At 38.2% G+C, this 16441-nt stretch overlaps 1 protein-coding gene across 1 annotated transcript; it reads right to left on the bottom strand.

Moving 5' to 3' along the window:
* Positions 1-5899: 5899 nt before the first annotated feature.
* Positions 5900-16441, bottom strand: LOC135462033 (uncharacterized). Its single transcript, XM_064739367.1, has 9 exons — positions 16406-16441; positions 14873-15055; positions 14023-14141; positions 11823-11886; positions 11261-11374; positions 10631-10715; positions 9677-9765; positions 7872-7982; positions 5900-6454 (listed from the first exon to the last, which is right to left on the bottom strand). Exons 2-9 carry the CDS (start codon positions 15053-15055, stop codon positions 6266-6268), a joined length of 954 nt encoding a protein of 317 aa, XP_064595437.1. The 5' UTR covers positions 16406-16441; the 3' UTR covers positions 5900-6265.

Below are 16441 nucleotides of genomic sequence, written 5' to 3'. Positions count from 1 at the left end.
CTCTAAAGTGTAACAGAAGTAAGCGTCAAGTCCGACATTCATATACCAGTTGTAGACTAGGAAGGGGCGTTTCAAGGCGATTGCTTGAAACATAAATTGCAAAACTATTCTGAAACTACTTAAAAGGCCATTTCCCAAAGGAATATGTAAAAAAGTAATAAAGAAATAGCAACTACTGCTGCTAACATGAAAGTGTAACAAGTAAGAGAGTCGTCAGTTTTCAGTGATGCAGGAAAGACAGTAAATATTCCAGGCATAAAATAAAATTAAAAAGACCCATTTTAAAGGGATGGGAAAACGTGCGCTTGTCACTTGGGCAGATTGCCAACCTATTCAAAGCAGCAGCTCTTCTGGGAAAAGATGAACGCTTCCCAAACATAACAGATGTAGGTATTAGCTACTGTATATAGTCTACTGTGTCTTTCTTTTTAAATACATGGGCTAATATCTTCTTCCGTCAGATATGTAAGATGATTTTTGACAATGTATTGTCTTGCAAACTGTTAGGTGAATATATAGCCTAACTGGGCATTTGTGGGGCTTTTATTCAGGGTGCACGTATGTTTGGGGTTTAACGTCGTACTTTTTTCGTTTTAATTTTTCAGCCACCTGACGACGACATTTATGAAGTGGATGGACTGATAAACGCATGAAAGGGTCTGTCCCACAATGCAATTCTACGGTACGTTGACACCTAACACGTGGCACGTCGAATAGGACTAACATCTTGGACACCACGTTAACACATTTGGCTACACTCTGCTTTCACTGGAAGTAAAATATATACTATATATCATCCAGATATTTTTGAAACTTTTCTAATATGGAGCCTGGCAAAATATTGACAAATAAGATTAGTTTCTTGTGTGGTTTAATCGAAGTCTCCATAACATGCTAACCACTGACGACGTGGAACCAGTGACAGGAATCGAACTGCCGCCTGGACTGTTGGTGTAATATGGTGAATAGGCTGGCTGTGAATTATCTCCCTTGTTACAAGACAGCGAATATGACTTTATTGGTTTGATTGATTTTTGAGGCGTGAAGCTACGAGAAGTGGGACTTCGCCTATCAAAGCGTGCAGTATGTAGGTGATAACAGTTACAAATATTTTCTAGGCAACAGAAGGTAAAAACTTTTGATATCAGACTTTTAAAGTCACAGAGGAGATCCCTCCTGGAAAAAGCTTTATACTGGCAAAATCTGCATTTGACTTTACTTTTGTCCTCCGATTAAACAAAAAGTAACACAATACACCATTTTTTTCACAGGCATCATGCGTAGAAATTGTACATTAGATTCAAGTAACTTCCATCTGTTTTTCAATACAGTTGTCTTAGATCTACTGTGATTTCAACTGTTCCAAAAAGCACCATGCTGACGTAAAAAAACTTGCATGCTTATACATTCATTGTCCCGGGTTAAGCCGTTTTATAAGTAAAATTATGACACAATCGCCACAGATCCTGAACACTCTGTCCACTATTGCTAACAAGAGTGTTGCGCTCACTGTAGATTTTAAGAAAGTAATAGTGAAGGCGTTTGATGAAGTGTCCTTCGCACACCAATTTTTGAATGAATAGCTGGTGACGTTGACTGAAATCGTCACATTTACACTTGTTGTAGCAAACGCTGCAAAGCGAGAAATGCATGCTGGACTCTTTGTTTAATTACTGTCCATATTTATAATTTCAAAACTAAAATTATTCCTTTTGTCAAAAAGAGAGCAGTGAGCATACCAGATCCCTACACAGATATAGGTTCAAAATATGAGTTTTGCCCCAGGACTATCTCGTTCTATCTCGTTCTTTTCAAATCTGACACAACACTCGTTGCAAAGTACACAAGTTTTTGTTGTATTTCATGAATTACCTCATTTTGGTTCAACACAAGTTTGTGTTTTATTGTTTTGTAACACAAACATATGCACTTCACATTTATTTAACACACGTTTTAGGTTAGGGTGACACATTTCTGTGTTGAATGAAGACAACACAAATTGTGTTAGATTTGAACCCAAGTCTTTTTGTGTGTAAATCTCTGTCAAGGTCTCGAGCATCATAAAGAATATTTTTAAATAATTTCTGCACACAGTCGTTTCGCGTTCTTACAAAGGAATTCCAGCTATACAGTAAACAATGAAACATCCCATATATCCTAAAATTTAGAACAGTAGAATGAAATAGTACCTTGTTGCTTTTGACGTTAATTTTACAGTGACCTGTTTTGGTGAACATCGAGACAACATGACATAGAAATCTGATTATAAACTTGCGGCGTAAAGAGTGAACCAGATCAGCGACGGCATGGTGATAACTGACAAATAGTCATACGGCCTCTTATCAATTTACCTCAGGCAGGATTTTATTTTAACTGTTTAAATGCTTAAATAGTGGCAGATTGTACTCCCCTATCACCTTGACATAAAGTGAACATAAAGTCAGCCACTAAAGCTGAATTAGTTAATAAAGCAGTATTCCAGAAATGTTCTAAAATATTTAAAAAGAATTCTACTCTGATTATCAAAGTAAATAGCAAACAATCGTCAGTACCTAGCCACTCATTAGGTGACGCCATTTTGCCATGCTATAGCTGTCTAGAGTGACGTCACAAAACATAGGAACTCTCCCGTAAAGTCAGGATTAAACAATGTGACAATGAGAAAATACAAAAACGCCTCATATCCAATCAAAGAGCATCAGCTCTGTTCCGTTTTCATGAGGCCAATGATTCTTTTAGTTTGACGCTCGGTCGGGGCGATGTTTGTGGACACAACCGTCGTGTTCTAGTTGCTCTGCTCGTTTTCTAAGCATTTGGTCTAGCTGGCTGTACCGACTTCACCGAACAGAGCAGGAGTTTCTGATTGATAACAGACCCTTTCATTCAGATTTTGGGAAGATATAATAATCGTAATAAATCTGACTTTGCTAAATCACAATATTTTCTTTAACCAATAACTCTCCCGAGGCAGTTTTATTGCCAGCTCACCCTGACAAGCTACAGCAGTAATCTGTCCAACATGTACGCATTGTGACACGGGCAGCCGTTCTCAGTTCCCTGCTCACAAATGTGTGGTTGAAAATGCATCAGTTTAACACTTAAGCTAACCGCAAAATCTAGTTTATTGCATTGATATCTGCCTATCGACTATAAAAAACCACACTGACAATCGAGAGCAAATAGGTTTTTTGACGGGACCGCCAATTATCACGTCACGCTTTCAGCGCTAGTGACTGGCCAAGTTCATAAGAGCTTCTACAAGATGACTACTCGGAGTGAACTGTCCGTCAGTGCCATATCCCTAATGCTGAACTTCATCTTCTGGAATTCAAAAAATTGTAGAATTTTTATATCCTGTATCATTTTTTCTATTATATATATATAGCTGCAGACTTTATGTTCACTTTAAATACAATTAGGTAAGAAAATCCAGTGATGTTAATTTTAATTTATTAGACGCCTCTGGTCTACAATAACTCAAAATGCTGTGCTGTCATCACATATTACAGACAATCACATTAAAACAATGCACAGTGACCAGGGAGGCTTATGTGAATTCAATCCTCGAATTTCACACGAAGAAAAGCTGCATTTATACCATTGGGTCAGGCGTAACAATGAAATCTTTACTTTATTGTCATTTTACTACACTGAGTCAGTTAATTGGTGTTTAACGCCCTTCTTGAGAATTTTTCTCGTACAGGGGGTCGGTTGGGCTTTGGGAGGACGAACCCGGAGTGGCCTAAGTAAACCACCCGACTTTCACCAGGTAGCCTACAAACCTCCTAACTTGGACCTGTAGCAGAAACAGTGAGAGCTACAATCTCACTGGCCAGATTCATGCAAATCGTCTGCAGCGAAACCTGGTGGCTTTGACATGGCGTTTTAGTGAAGCAGTATTATACAGATGTCTGCACTAAGACTGACCAGGTGTACCAAGAAACACTGCTGTGAAAGTGGGGGTGATTACGGTTATATTACTCTATCTAGAAACAAGCTAACTGGAGACGTTGAAATACTACATATTTATCTTGCCCAAAACATTGAGATGCACACTTTCGTAATATTTAGTTCATACTGCATGCATGTTAATGCTAAAACACATTGTATTGAACTAAGAAATTCGATTCTAAAGGGTAACTTCGGTGGACTAATGGTTTTTGAGATCCGCCTCTGAGATCAAACCCGGATCGGGTCATACCAAAAGCTTTAAAAATGGTACTTGTTGATACTTGGCTTGTCACTCAGCACTGAGAGGTTAGAGCACGGGAACATGACTTACTGGCCTGGTGTCAATATTATGTTATTGAGTCGGGTATCATGTCAGATTTTTCGGCATGACGCTTCAGTGCTCCTCGTCGCTTTTGTAAATTCAGAATATTCTCACAGAACAGTTTAGCTGAATTTGGCTGAAGCTTGTTTTCGTACTGTCAAGCCAGATTCTCTAAGGGTATATAAACCTCTAATCCGAATCCCAGCCTGAAACTTGTAGTACATGGGCCTCCGTGGTTCAGTTGGTTAGCACGCTAGCGCAGCGTAATGATCCAGGAGCCTCTCACCAATGCGGTCGCTGTGAGTTCAAGTCCAGCTCATGTTGGCTTCCTCTCCGGCCTGGGAAGGTCGTGCAGCAACCTGCGGATGGCTGTGGGTTTTCCTCAGGCTCTGCCTGGTTTCCTCCCACCATAATGCTGGCCGACGTTCAAATTTATTCAAATAAATAAATAACTTGTAATACACGCCCTGGGGCCTATTTTACAAACCTATCGAACAACTACACCAGGCGCATTAACCATCCTGAAGCTTGGAGCACACGCCCTGGAGCCTGTTTTACAACGCTGTCGCACCACTACTCCAGCCGCATTTACCATCTACACCTTACAGGCGCATTTTATTTCTACATCTCACATCAAGTGGCTGTTGCAGAGGTTGTGTTTGAAGCAGATCATGTTTCCAGTTATTCCAAGCATGTGTGGAGTCTGTGACTGTTCATATCAGCTGTCCTTGTGTAAAGAGTTTGTAGAAGATAAGATAATCGAAATTACCGAAGAAAAATATGTAAAGTTCAGAAACATTATATTTATGTTATTGAGGATTTGTATGACCATGGTATTTCGTTGTGTTTATGGTTTTGTTGTGAGATATTTAGAACATCATTTGGTGAACAATGTTATGGATCTTGCGCTTTGTAGTGCATGATTGTATATGTTGTTGAAGCGTTACAGTCGGAATGTATAGATGGTCAAAGCGAACAAAGCCCTGGGGGATGCAAAAGATACCAAGACACACATCTGTAAACGGGCTGCACACATGTGCTGATTTTTGTCAATGCAAATTCTTGAATATGGCGTTAAACAATATTCAAATAAATTAATAAATAAATTATATGAAAGAAGAAAATCGTTTCACGTTCCAGGTGCCCTCACGTTGTTAGCCTTCGGTGTCAGTTTGGTTAGTGTTACTTAATGCTTTGCAAATGTGGTTAAAATTTAGTCAGGTAATAAACTGGCCTTCTCGCCAACATAAGGGATAAACCATTTTCATATATTCAGGGCAGAGTACAGTGTTTAGCTATTTTGGTTCAGGGGATTTCCTAGATCTGTGACGTGAACACAGCCAACCGGCGATGATTTTCTCGTGTGCACATAGCTTGTCATATGATTCTCATCTGAAGAGATGAATAAAGCCGTAACAGTAGCATTGTAGAAAAAAAATTGTACATAGAAAAAAAAACACAGCTTTTAAAGTTTATTAAAAGGTCTTTATTAAATCGTGCGCACAACTTACTTATGCATTCTACTAATCAATTATACTGTTATTAAAAACATAATTGACACTTTGAAAGTTGTCTGTGTGTGTGTTTATTTCTATTTTTTTCTCACCATGTCACTTTTTAGGGCTCCTTAATGAAGTCGCAGGCCACGCTCTGGTTAAACCTTTGCCAGAATATTGTAGAGGTGTCATTCTGGTGTTCTCGAAGGGCGAGATGAGTCCAAGACATGCATAACAAAAGTAAGTTACAAAAAGACACACACAAGATATTGCCATTTTCAAAACAAACATGATTTCGCAGTGAAGTTTAATTTTAAGATCGTTTTTTGTTAGAAACTGAAAATCACTTTCACAATAATTTCCGTTTTTCCGAGCATTATCCGGTTATGTAAACAAGCAAAACTGTAATTGTCTAATTGTTACGTCCATTATGTATAACGAAAATGGCGACATCCTGTAGTCTGAATGTCGCTCAGCCCAGTGTATTTAGGTGATGCTAGACGTCGACATATTCTCCTTTCAATATATTTTTTGCGCAGTAATCTCTCAGAGTGATGGGGTCGTATTTATTGGACCCATCCAAGCAACGGAACTCAAAATCATCGGCCGTAAGCGGGAAAAACGCTAGCGACTGTCTATCTTTGCGTCTTGAAGCCTGGTCCTCTGGGATAGCAACCCGATGGAACTGGAAGGAATGTTGGAATGTAATATAACACATCGAGATAAACATGGTCAGTCTTATCAAAGAAAAGACTGGTACGGTTAGGCGGATAAAGTGCATTAAGACTAAGAACTATAAGAAAGTGCAAATTTCAAAACCCCATGTAGAACAATTCTGTAAATTTCTGAAGCAGAAGTACTAAAACTCAGTCCAAGCGCTAAGCGCTAACGTGAAGTTATATAGTAATAGAGGAGGTGATTGTTTAGTAATAACCCGAGGCACTGTGATTTTAATTTAATGTATGCAGATAGACGTTAACCAAAAACATTTTAAATGAAACCTTCACGTATGAATTGGTACGTGCTCTCAAAGTTTCGTGTTGGTTAACGTTTGCCCTCATATGTAAAGCATAAGCTATACAAAGTTCAAAATACGAATTTCTGACGAGATATGAAAGGCATCTTTCATGAAATAGTGAACTAACAATGTCAGTGTGGAGAATACGTAGCACTTAGAGAAAGAGTTAGAATCTCAGTTGTTCATTTCTTTTTCACTGGAAACATTTTTTATGTGTGAATCAAGATATAACTTGTGTTAAATACGTGTTTTCAGGAATCAGAATCAATAACTGTTAGGTATGCTCATGAGTAACGTGTAGCAACTACACCGAAATCATACGTGAATCCTGCTTGAGAGCACATGTGGTCGCCTATCACTACCTTGCCATGCTACAGTATGTGTAATATGTACTGGAATTATAATGCTGAAAGTTACATTTGTTATATATTTATTTTTCAGCAAGTTACATGTGGGATGCAGTTTTTGTGCCCCACTTTACAGTGTCTAAATCGAAGATGTGTTTCGGTGTGACTAGACCATGGGCTACAATTTTTGGATTTTATGATCTATGTCGCCATACACGGATATAGACTCGCTTCAGTGGATATTTTGAAAGGTTTATAAATCGCACGTTTGTCATATAGCAGGAAAAGAGGATTTGTACGGAACTGAAAACCGAAGTGGCCTTACGAAGGTACCAACAGCTGTGAATTACAGCTATAGTCAGCTTCGCTTTTAGAGGGTCACAATTTTTTGCACTGAGGCCGATTTTCCTGCCTTATAATACCAGGTCCTTTTCGAATAATATAAACCAAATGAACTGAATTGGGCTTTCGGAGTGGTCTAAGAAAGCCTGAGCACCCTAGATTGAAATGTCACAAAAATATTCCCACTATAGTGAACAAAATACAAAACTATGAAGATTGTTCATATAAACGTTAGTTAATTATTTATAGTGTTAGATGTTGATGCAAATGTTGCTTTCTTTCAGTTACTGTTTTAGGTAAATAGAGAATATTTAGTTTTTTCGTTTGTTACTTGCACTTAATTGAATCGGCATTAAATTGAATTGACATTAAATGACAAAGAAAAAAAATCTCACCACAGCTTTGAGCCTATCACTCGTCCATCTTTCCATGAGTTTACCAGTTAACAGAAGCACTGTGCCAGGGATGCATGGGACGCCAATCCACTTTCCGGATTTCGTTTGAATCTTGCGGTAAACAAAAAGGGGTTTATATAGCTTGCATATACAGCTCCATCACTATACTGATGAAAGTATGGAATACTAAAGTGTAAAAAAAAAAACACCAAGGCTGGATTTTACCCCAATAAGTTTCTTTTTTCGTTTATTTTACTTCTTTTATGAAATATTAATTTTTTTGATCTAAAATTAGTTTCAAGTTAAATGATTACTAATTCAAAGATTCTTTATTAGTGGAAGACTTGTTATTTTCATCCATGGCCATTCATATGAGTCTTGAAGTGATCATGTGAATGGTGGAGGTAAAAAATAATTCTTGGAGGAAAAATAACGATGAACGAGAATAACTTGCATGGAAAAAAGATTGTGGATCAAAAACAAATCTTTCAAGAGAAACAATGTTGGAGTTTAAAATTGTTGGCGAAAAAAACCCCCCAAAAAACCTTATCGTGGCAAAGTTTACATCCTGGAATAAAAAAATATCAGTGTTATTTCTTAACTCATACACTAATTCAAGTTGTGTTTCTGAGTTTTATTTGTAAGGTGGGTAGGGAATTTCTAGTCTTTTCTCTGGTTTGTGTTAATGAAGAAAGGTAGGACTTTATTCTTTACTCCAAACTATATTACTATTTCGCTCAATGGACAGAAGTCAAGTTTACAGAGTTTGGAAAGAGGAAAACCTGTGAGGTCAGCTAAACCAAAGTAGTTACGACAATATGATATGTGGTAAGATGTTCAGCAAGTAATAAGGGGGGGGGGGGGCAATGTGGCTATACCAGCGTGGGGTAATTTGTGCCTGAAGAGGTACTCGTAGTCGGAAGGCAACTGAACAAATCATGATACTGTAACTGGAATGTTATGGGGTATTTCTAGGTAGAAGTAGCCAAGACGGCATGATAGCTGAAATGTATTGAGGCATTCGTACTCAAAGGGCAACGAGTGTAACGCCTATGGTGAGTTATACTGATATATTCGTAGTTACATTGTAACTATAATCTGCTGTCGCGTGCTTGTCGCAGCCTGGCCAACCAATTCATTTGTTAAAACAGGTTTCCATGCACACAGTAGTATACTCAAAATGCGCCTGTTTTTCTGCACCTTGACACATGCCCACATATACAACCTGTCGGATGTATGATGTTTTATCTGACTTATGATTAAAAGCCATTCACGTAATGGTTACGCACATTCAATAAAATCTGCGTGGCAAGATCTTTACAGGAACCCAGAAATGCTTCTCAGATGACAGATGATCATAGACAGTGCTATCCCATCTTAAACAAATTAAATCTAACATACTGATTTATCCATGTATTTCATTGTTAAGGACCTTCCTGTGAGGAAGCTATACAGTATGAGCTGGATTTGAACTCACGTCGACAGCACTGGTGAGAAGTTCCGGAATCATTGTGCTGCACTAATATATTGTATAAGATATGTGGGTTGTGTTGAATACTTCAAGGGCGATCTTATAAAATCCTCCAGTGAATACAAATATGTTATTTAAACATATAGTTACGTTATAGTCATGTTCTCACAACATATTCTCATTGCTTCATTTTCAGTATCTTTTATATTCATATCTCTTGAATAACATAGATAATCACTTAAGAAAGGATCCGACATGATGGTTCATAGCTGGTCAAATTGGAAAAAAAATTATGTTGAGATACTTGGAAGGTTGTCTTTAATATGTCATTTACCTCTAGTCCTCCAACGTCACGTTGGTAAACAAATGACACAGTTCCAACGTCATAATGTTCTGTGAGTCGGACTTGTTGCGGTTTTGGAACTGATCAAAGGAAGAAACATAAAATAGACATAAGCCTGTAACAACGACAGATCACCGCAGATTTGGTTTTTTTTTTACAATATTTTGGATCGACGCACAGATGCAACCCGATCCGATCTCGATTTAGTGCGCAAGCGTTGTGTCCCAGTGTTTTTCTTACTACTCCCGCATGCATTGTTTTTACAAAAATTTACCTTAAAATTGTGTTTCTATCTTTTCATTCTTCAACTTTGCATGGATGAACACATAGGCACAACCTATCCCCGACTTCAGTGTATAACAGTGTTACATCACTGAGTATGTGAGATTAATATGAATAAAATCCTTTACCTACCCAAATCATCGAGGTAAGATGGAATAAAATCCTTTACCTACCGAAATCATCGGGGTAAGATGGAATTGAATCCTTTATCTACCGAAATCATCCAGTAAGATGGAATAGAATCCTTTACCTACCGAAATCATCGGGTAAGATGGAACAGAATCCTTTACCTACCCAAATCATCGGGGTAAGATGGAAAAGAATCCTTTACCTACCCAAATCATCGGGGTAAGATGGAATAGAGTCCTTTACCTACCGAAATCATCGGGGTAAGATGGAATAAAATCCTTTACCTACCGAAATCATCGGGGTAAGATGGAATAAAATCCTTTACCTACCGAAATCATCGGGGTAAGATGGAACAGAATCCTTTACCTACCCAAATCATCGGGGTAAGATGGAATAAAATCCTTTACCTACCGAAATCATCGGGGTGAGATGGAATAGAATCCTTTACCTATCGAAATCATCGGGGTGAGATGGAATAAAATCCTTTACCTACCGAATTCATCGGGGTAAGATGGAATAGAATCCTTTACCTACCGAAATCATCGGGATAACTGTGATAGAGAAAATTTCTCAGATCCCCACTGTCTTCCATGTGGCTTCGTCTTAAAAATCCACGATCCTGAAAAAGAAAGGTTCAAAACCGCGATAGTGATTAAAACCTAAACACAAGATATCACTCGTAACCTATAACCTGCTTTGGAACATACATGTACGAACATGTGAATTTGGGTAATCGATTTACATTTCGGATTTCATGTTAACTTGATTTTCAAACATTTGGCTTCACATAAGTATTTTAAAGGCAAAGAAAACATATGTCAGAATGTATGTGGAATATATGTCAGATAACACTGTACAGAAATTTTTTTTTTTTTTAAATTGTACAACCTAGTAAAATGTACATGTATTTGAAACGTCTGGTTCTACGTTGACCTTTTCTGACTTATTGGGACCAGTGACGTCACATCAGGATTTTGCCACTGAACACTCATGGACCGCTAGATTTCACCACTCCAAATGTGTATAGGCCTACATATGCACGCTTTCTCCGAATAAATCTTGATCAGATCTTTCATCTGGTACTTTCATCACTTTAGTGTTTTCTTTGTCTTCAAGAATTTTAAAAAACATATGCATTGTAACCTCAATTTGAAGATGTGTTACCTGCAGGCCGAGGCCAACTGCCAAAACATCAAAGACACGAAAAGACAACTCCTCGAACTCATAGAACACGTCCAAGGATGCCGGTTTAAAAGCAGGCACCTCGTCCGGCCAGGCCTGGAGGAGATGATCAACGAAACAAAATGTAAACCACTGTATACCACGTCAACAGAATAAATAAATAAATAAATGAATATTTATAACCTTAAACCCACTACACAACAATTTCATCAGACGTGTACCTTTCATTTTAGGCAAACGAATACAATGTATATTTATTTATAGGCATGTGAAAACAACATAATAATATAAAGGTAATAAATTGATCTCTGATAATAGATAAATGACAGATGAATAATTGGGCAATTTAATCTTCAATGTGATATTTTTGTATATAAGACAAGAAGATTCGAAATGGTACATGAAAATGTCCCTACAGTTTGGAACGGTGTGCGATTCCACTGATTAGGCCTTACCGAAAAAGGGAATAACATGGATGGTGATACTTCAAAATAACTTGTTTTATTATTGGTTTTGTTGGCATTTTATATGTTACTGTACTTACAAAGGCTTGTCGAGGACACGTCATAAAAGTCTCGTACCTTTCCACAGAGGTCACGTCTTTTGGCCTGCTCAAATGAAGAAGCACAGCTTACATAACTTGCACACACATGACCATAAGTGTGAAGGTGAAATAACAGGATTTCGTCCTCAATAAAACTGACGCTGATGGCGCTATACAACATTACATTACATCTGTCATTAGATTTCCGTTATTAAACAACTTTATTGGTTCATTGACCTTTAGCCTATGGCCCTGAATGTCAAGTTAGTCGGGTTAAGCTCTCAGTACCAGTACTCTAATCTGGGATTAAGATAGACTATCTTAATCCCAGCTCCAGTGCGCAAGTCGCGATTTCGAAATTTACGCATACAAACTCAACAATGGAACACCTATCTCGAGTTATTGTGCTTTATATATATATACAACGAGGAGTCCTTGACCAAGTGGTTAACTTGCTGGTACGACATATTGACTTGGGAACCTCTCACTGATGCCGTGGCTGTGAGTTCAGCTCGTGTATTGAGAGACTTCCCCTCTGGTCTTACGTGGGAAGCGTTTGCTAGTAACCTGCCTGCGGGTGGCCGTGACTTCCCCCAGGCTCATTCCAATGTACAATCAGTTAAATGGAGAATTTGGTAGTTTACGGTATGCTAATATGCATCAATGATTGAAGACCCCATCTCATCCCCATTTTGATTAACATGTATTATAGGCACCATCGGAGCTCAATACATGCTGAATGTTTTAGGATATACCATTATTAACGTTCCTTTAGCTGTCAGGGGCTGTTATCGGTCGCCAAGACCAACGCTTAAAACACTAGTATGACATATGCGAACTAAGTGTGGAGCAAGTGAGGTAGAAAAAAGCAGTTATTATCTGAAAAGGTTAGCACGTGAGGTAGATAAAAGCAGTTATCTGCAAACCACAGGTTATCGGCTGATATGTTCCTCGTATTGATAGATAAATACTTATCATATCGGTGAGTAACCAGGCGGTTACATACAGCTTAGGCAATAAGAAATGCATGTTATATTCCTAACTAACTAGCATGTTATAACTAATGCTCATTTTAATGCTTGTATATGTATGCTTTGGGTGTTTATCGCATTTTAATGCACATGTAACACGGGACAAGGTGTTTAACACGGGACATGTAACACGGGACAAGGTGTTTAAATGTAAGAATCAAGTCTTTCCATTGGACACTTCCTAGTACTTATTTAGCGTACTTTCTGTTTTGCGTTATGTTTTTTCCATAAATGCTGTTTCGTATAAAGGGTAAACCATTTTCTGCTATGAAATTATCAAAATTCATGGAAATGGATACCACGGATTCTGACATATCTTAAGAGTCTTGTGGACATTTTAAAACATGTAGTTCTCTCACTACTCTGCACACCAGTGACCTGTTTTCTGTCAGAGCTGGCTACTGAAATAATTCATTTATCGGCCAACCCACTCAACAACGTTTGTCTTGAACCGTGTTGGGTACAAGGGCATCATTTTATGGCATCCAGGGCAGAGGTATTAGCGCAATGACCCAGGAGCCTCTTTCCAATACGGTCGCTGTGAAAGCTCATGCTGGCTTTCTCTCCGGCCATACGAGCCAACAACCAGCTCATGGCCGTGGATTTCCCCCAGGTTTTGTCCGGTTTCCTCCCACTATAATGCTGACCGTCGTCGAATAGGCGAAATACTCTTGAGTACGGCGTAAAACAGCAATCAAATGCATAAGTAGATAGATAGATAACGGGTTACTTACCGCCACTTTTTTTTATTGTGTAACGAACACCGGAAAATGATATGTGTTTAAAGTAGGTGTCTGAGTATTTAATTTTCTATGAACCTGAAGCTGTTGTTGTGTATATATTTTAATTGGCAGCTTTATGTGGGTTGTCATTAGAAGATTTGATAACTTTCACCTTTATTGCTGTTGGAACCGAGAACCTGCAGAGCTGCGTGGCGACAGAATGTATGTTGACGACTGGGCCGGTTTCATGAAGAGTACTTAGTGATAAGTAGCCCACAGCTAAGTGTACTTTATATCTCTACAACATACGTTGTCATGATAGTTAAGGGCTTACTAGAACTAAGTGCACTTTGTGAAACTGACCCTTGGCCCTTAATCGCTCGGCACATTCTGTAAACCACGCCAGACTATTCGCAGATTCAGAACTACTATTAACTGAACCCTCACCTTTCTATCTCTCTAGTACAATACCCATGGTAAAGAGCATCCAGTCGTCGGGACATGCGCATCTTCACTTCCGTCGGAAGTGCGAATACTTCCCGGGTAAGGTCAAAGAGTGTCTTTGTCTTCAAAAGAAAAGAGGAATATTTTAAACTCATATTTGCGCAATTAGTCTCACATTATTTTTATTAATGTTCTTTAAGATGTGCCGTAAAATGATTTCAGTTTATCGATTCACTGATTTATTGATTTTTAAAATTTTTATTGTATTGTTACTTAACGCCGTGCTCAAGAATGTTTAATTCATTTGACGAAAGTCAGGTTTATGGGTGGAGGAATCGAGATTGTTCATGACAAAATTTAAAGAGCAAGCCAAACCAGCGAGTTCTTGATTTGACCAAGCGACCTGATTTGTTAAAAGCATTTGATACTACCGCTTTTTTCACTTCGTCTGTTACTTGCTAACAACAGAGGAATCAGAGAGAGCCCATTTGCCAGTAACTAATGGCGTAATCTTTCATACCATTAGATGAAGGACACCTTGTCTCCATCATTAAACTATTGTAAACATATTAGACCAATGCCTGTGTTTTAAGGCTAAAATTACGCTCTTGTCAATTACAGTTAGTTCTTAAAGACTGTAATGGTTGAAAAGTTGGATAAACTTCCACTATAGAATATGAAATATGTACATATATGTATATTTAATATAATTATAATAATAGTACACGTTTCTTTGGGAGGTAAATAATACAAATGTGCTAAGGCCGTAATTACAGGCCACTTTTATTACTGCCAGTATGATCGAACAGAAATTGATATTAAACAAAAAATTGCATAGAACAAAAAATCCAACCTTTTCGGGGGATATACCATGATTCTTTAGGTAGCAAATGCCAAATTCCTTTAAAGCCGCCATGACTTCATCAGCCAATGCCGTCAGCTGATCACATTCCCGTAACAGAGGCACTTCGCTTCCCCTAACATCTGCTATGTTCAGTATGGAGAAGTCCACGACAGAAAAATCAAAAGATCCCATCTAAAAGGGAAACTTTGTATTAGGGTTAAAACGTCCTACAAAAACTGTACTTACTGGAACTAACGAAGTGAAAGTCAAGTAAAATGTCGAGACATGAATCATTGGTTTATTTGATTTGTGTTGAACGCAGTGCTCAAGATTTTTTCACTCAGTGATCAGGCTTATGGATGGAGGAAACCGGAGATCCGGGAATAAAACACCGCCCTTCCCTGGGCACATTACAAACATCCTGACTAAAGCCACAGCCAAAGTAATAGCGCCTGTTCCTCATCAGTCCCGGTGAGCCAGTGTTTTAACCGCTCGAGCCAGCGAACTCCTGTCCGGAAATATTGTTATCACTCCACATTTACGTCTAAAATCTACCCTTTATTAAGCGTTACACGTAACAACACAACCCCTACAAAGGAATATGTTGGAAGTCCATATTCTTGCCAGGAAAATGAAGATAGAACTCTTTTCTACTCCATTATTTTTAAAGTCCAAAAGCTCGGTTTCAACGGCAAGAAAATGATGTTAGGAAATTTAAGCAATGTAATCTGTTTGCAGACATAGCAGTGTAGGTTGTGTTACTGCGTGCAGTTTGTTCTGGCCGTTTGTTGGTGCAGCCATTGTAAAACAAATTACTCTCCACGCCAATTGTCCAGCATGCAGGTGGCTTTTGAGTAATTACGACGTCACCCGAGGCAATGAGTTCTTGGTGTGGAAACTAAGCTTATGGAGTTTAACATTATGAAATATTTTCATTATGGAGTTTAACATTATGAAATATTTTCATTTTCTTTGTAATAGTATGAACGTTCAACATGTCAATATTTAGGGCTTTGTTTGTTACGTGTCACTGACTAAAGGCAATTTTGGTAGCGAGTATAGCTGATTTTACAGACAGCTGAATATAGGTGACTGGCTAAAAGAAATATACTATGGTGCGAAAGGGCTGTAATTTATATGATTAAGGTTTGAAATTATATCGTTTCATGGTGTTTTTTCCGCTCCTGAAACACAATATCTCAAAAGCCCACTGGAAGTCAATCTTAAGATAATGGTACAAATGGGTAATGGAACGGATATACAAGTGAAAGCATCACGTAAGTTCCAAATAAATGACATATCAGAAAGAGAATATGTAAAAATTTAGCTTTAGAATGTCAAAGCGTCTCGATATGGAACCCTTTTCTTTGCACTATGTCATGGCACACTGATGTGATGAGAATACGGGCAACATTTCTTAGTGCAGAGACTTAGAAACGATTATTCGCTTAAAACAAAAGAAAACCTAAAGAATGAATTTGTAAGAGTAGTTTCACCTTAGAAGAAAAAAAAATTCAAACTAAAACTTCGTCGAATGCTTACCTTGACGTTCCTACAGGTATCCTTTGCTTCTGTGCG

The sequence above is a fragment of the Liolophura sinensis genome, chromosome 1 (assembly GCF_032854445.1).
Source record: "Liolophura sinensis isolate JHLJ2023 chromosome 1, CUHK_Ljap_v2, whole genome shotgun sequence".
In the NCBI taxonomy this organism is placed as follows: domain Eukaryota; kingdom Metazoa; phylum Mollusca; class Polyplacophora; order Chitonida; family Chitonidae; genus Liolophura; species Liolophura sinensis.
Note: the sequence above shows the minus strand (reverse complement) of the source record. Positions and strands in the feature narration are given on the sequence as shown.

Excerpts from the sequence above, each read along its gene's own strand:
- LOC135462033 (XM_064739367.1), bottom strand. The coding sequence starts at position 15,055 with ATGGGATCTTTTGATTTTTCTGTCGTGGACTTCTCCATACTGAACATA. Across the intron at positions 9,766-10,630 it reads CAGTTATCCCGATGATTTCG|TTCCAAAACCGCAACAAGTC; the intron begins GTAGGTAAAGGA and ends TCCTTTGATCAG. Across the intron at positions 7,983-9,676 it reads GTGACGTTGGAGGACTAGAG|ATTCAAACGAAATCCGGAAA; the intron begins GTAAATGACATA and ends GTTTACCGCAAG.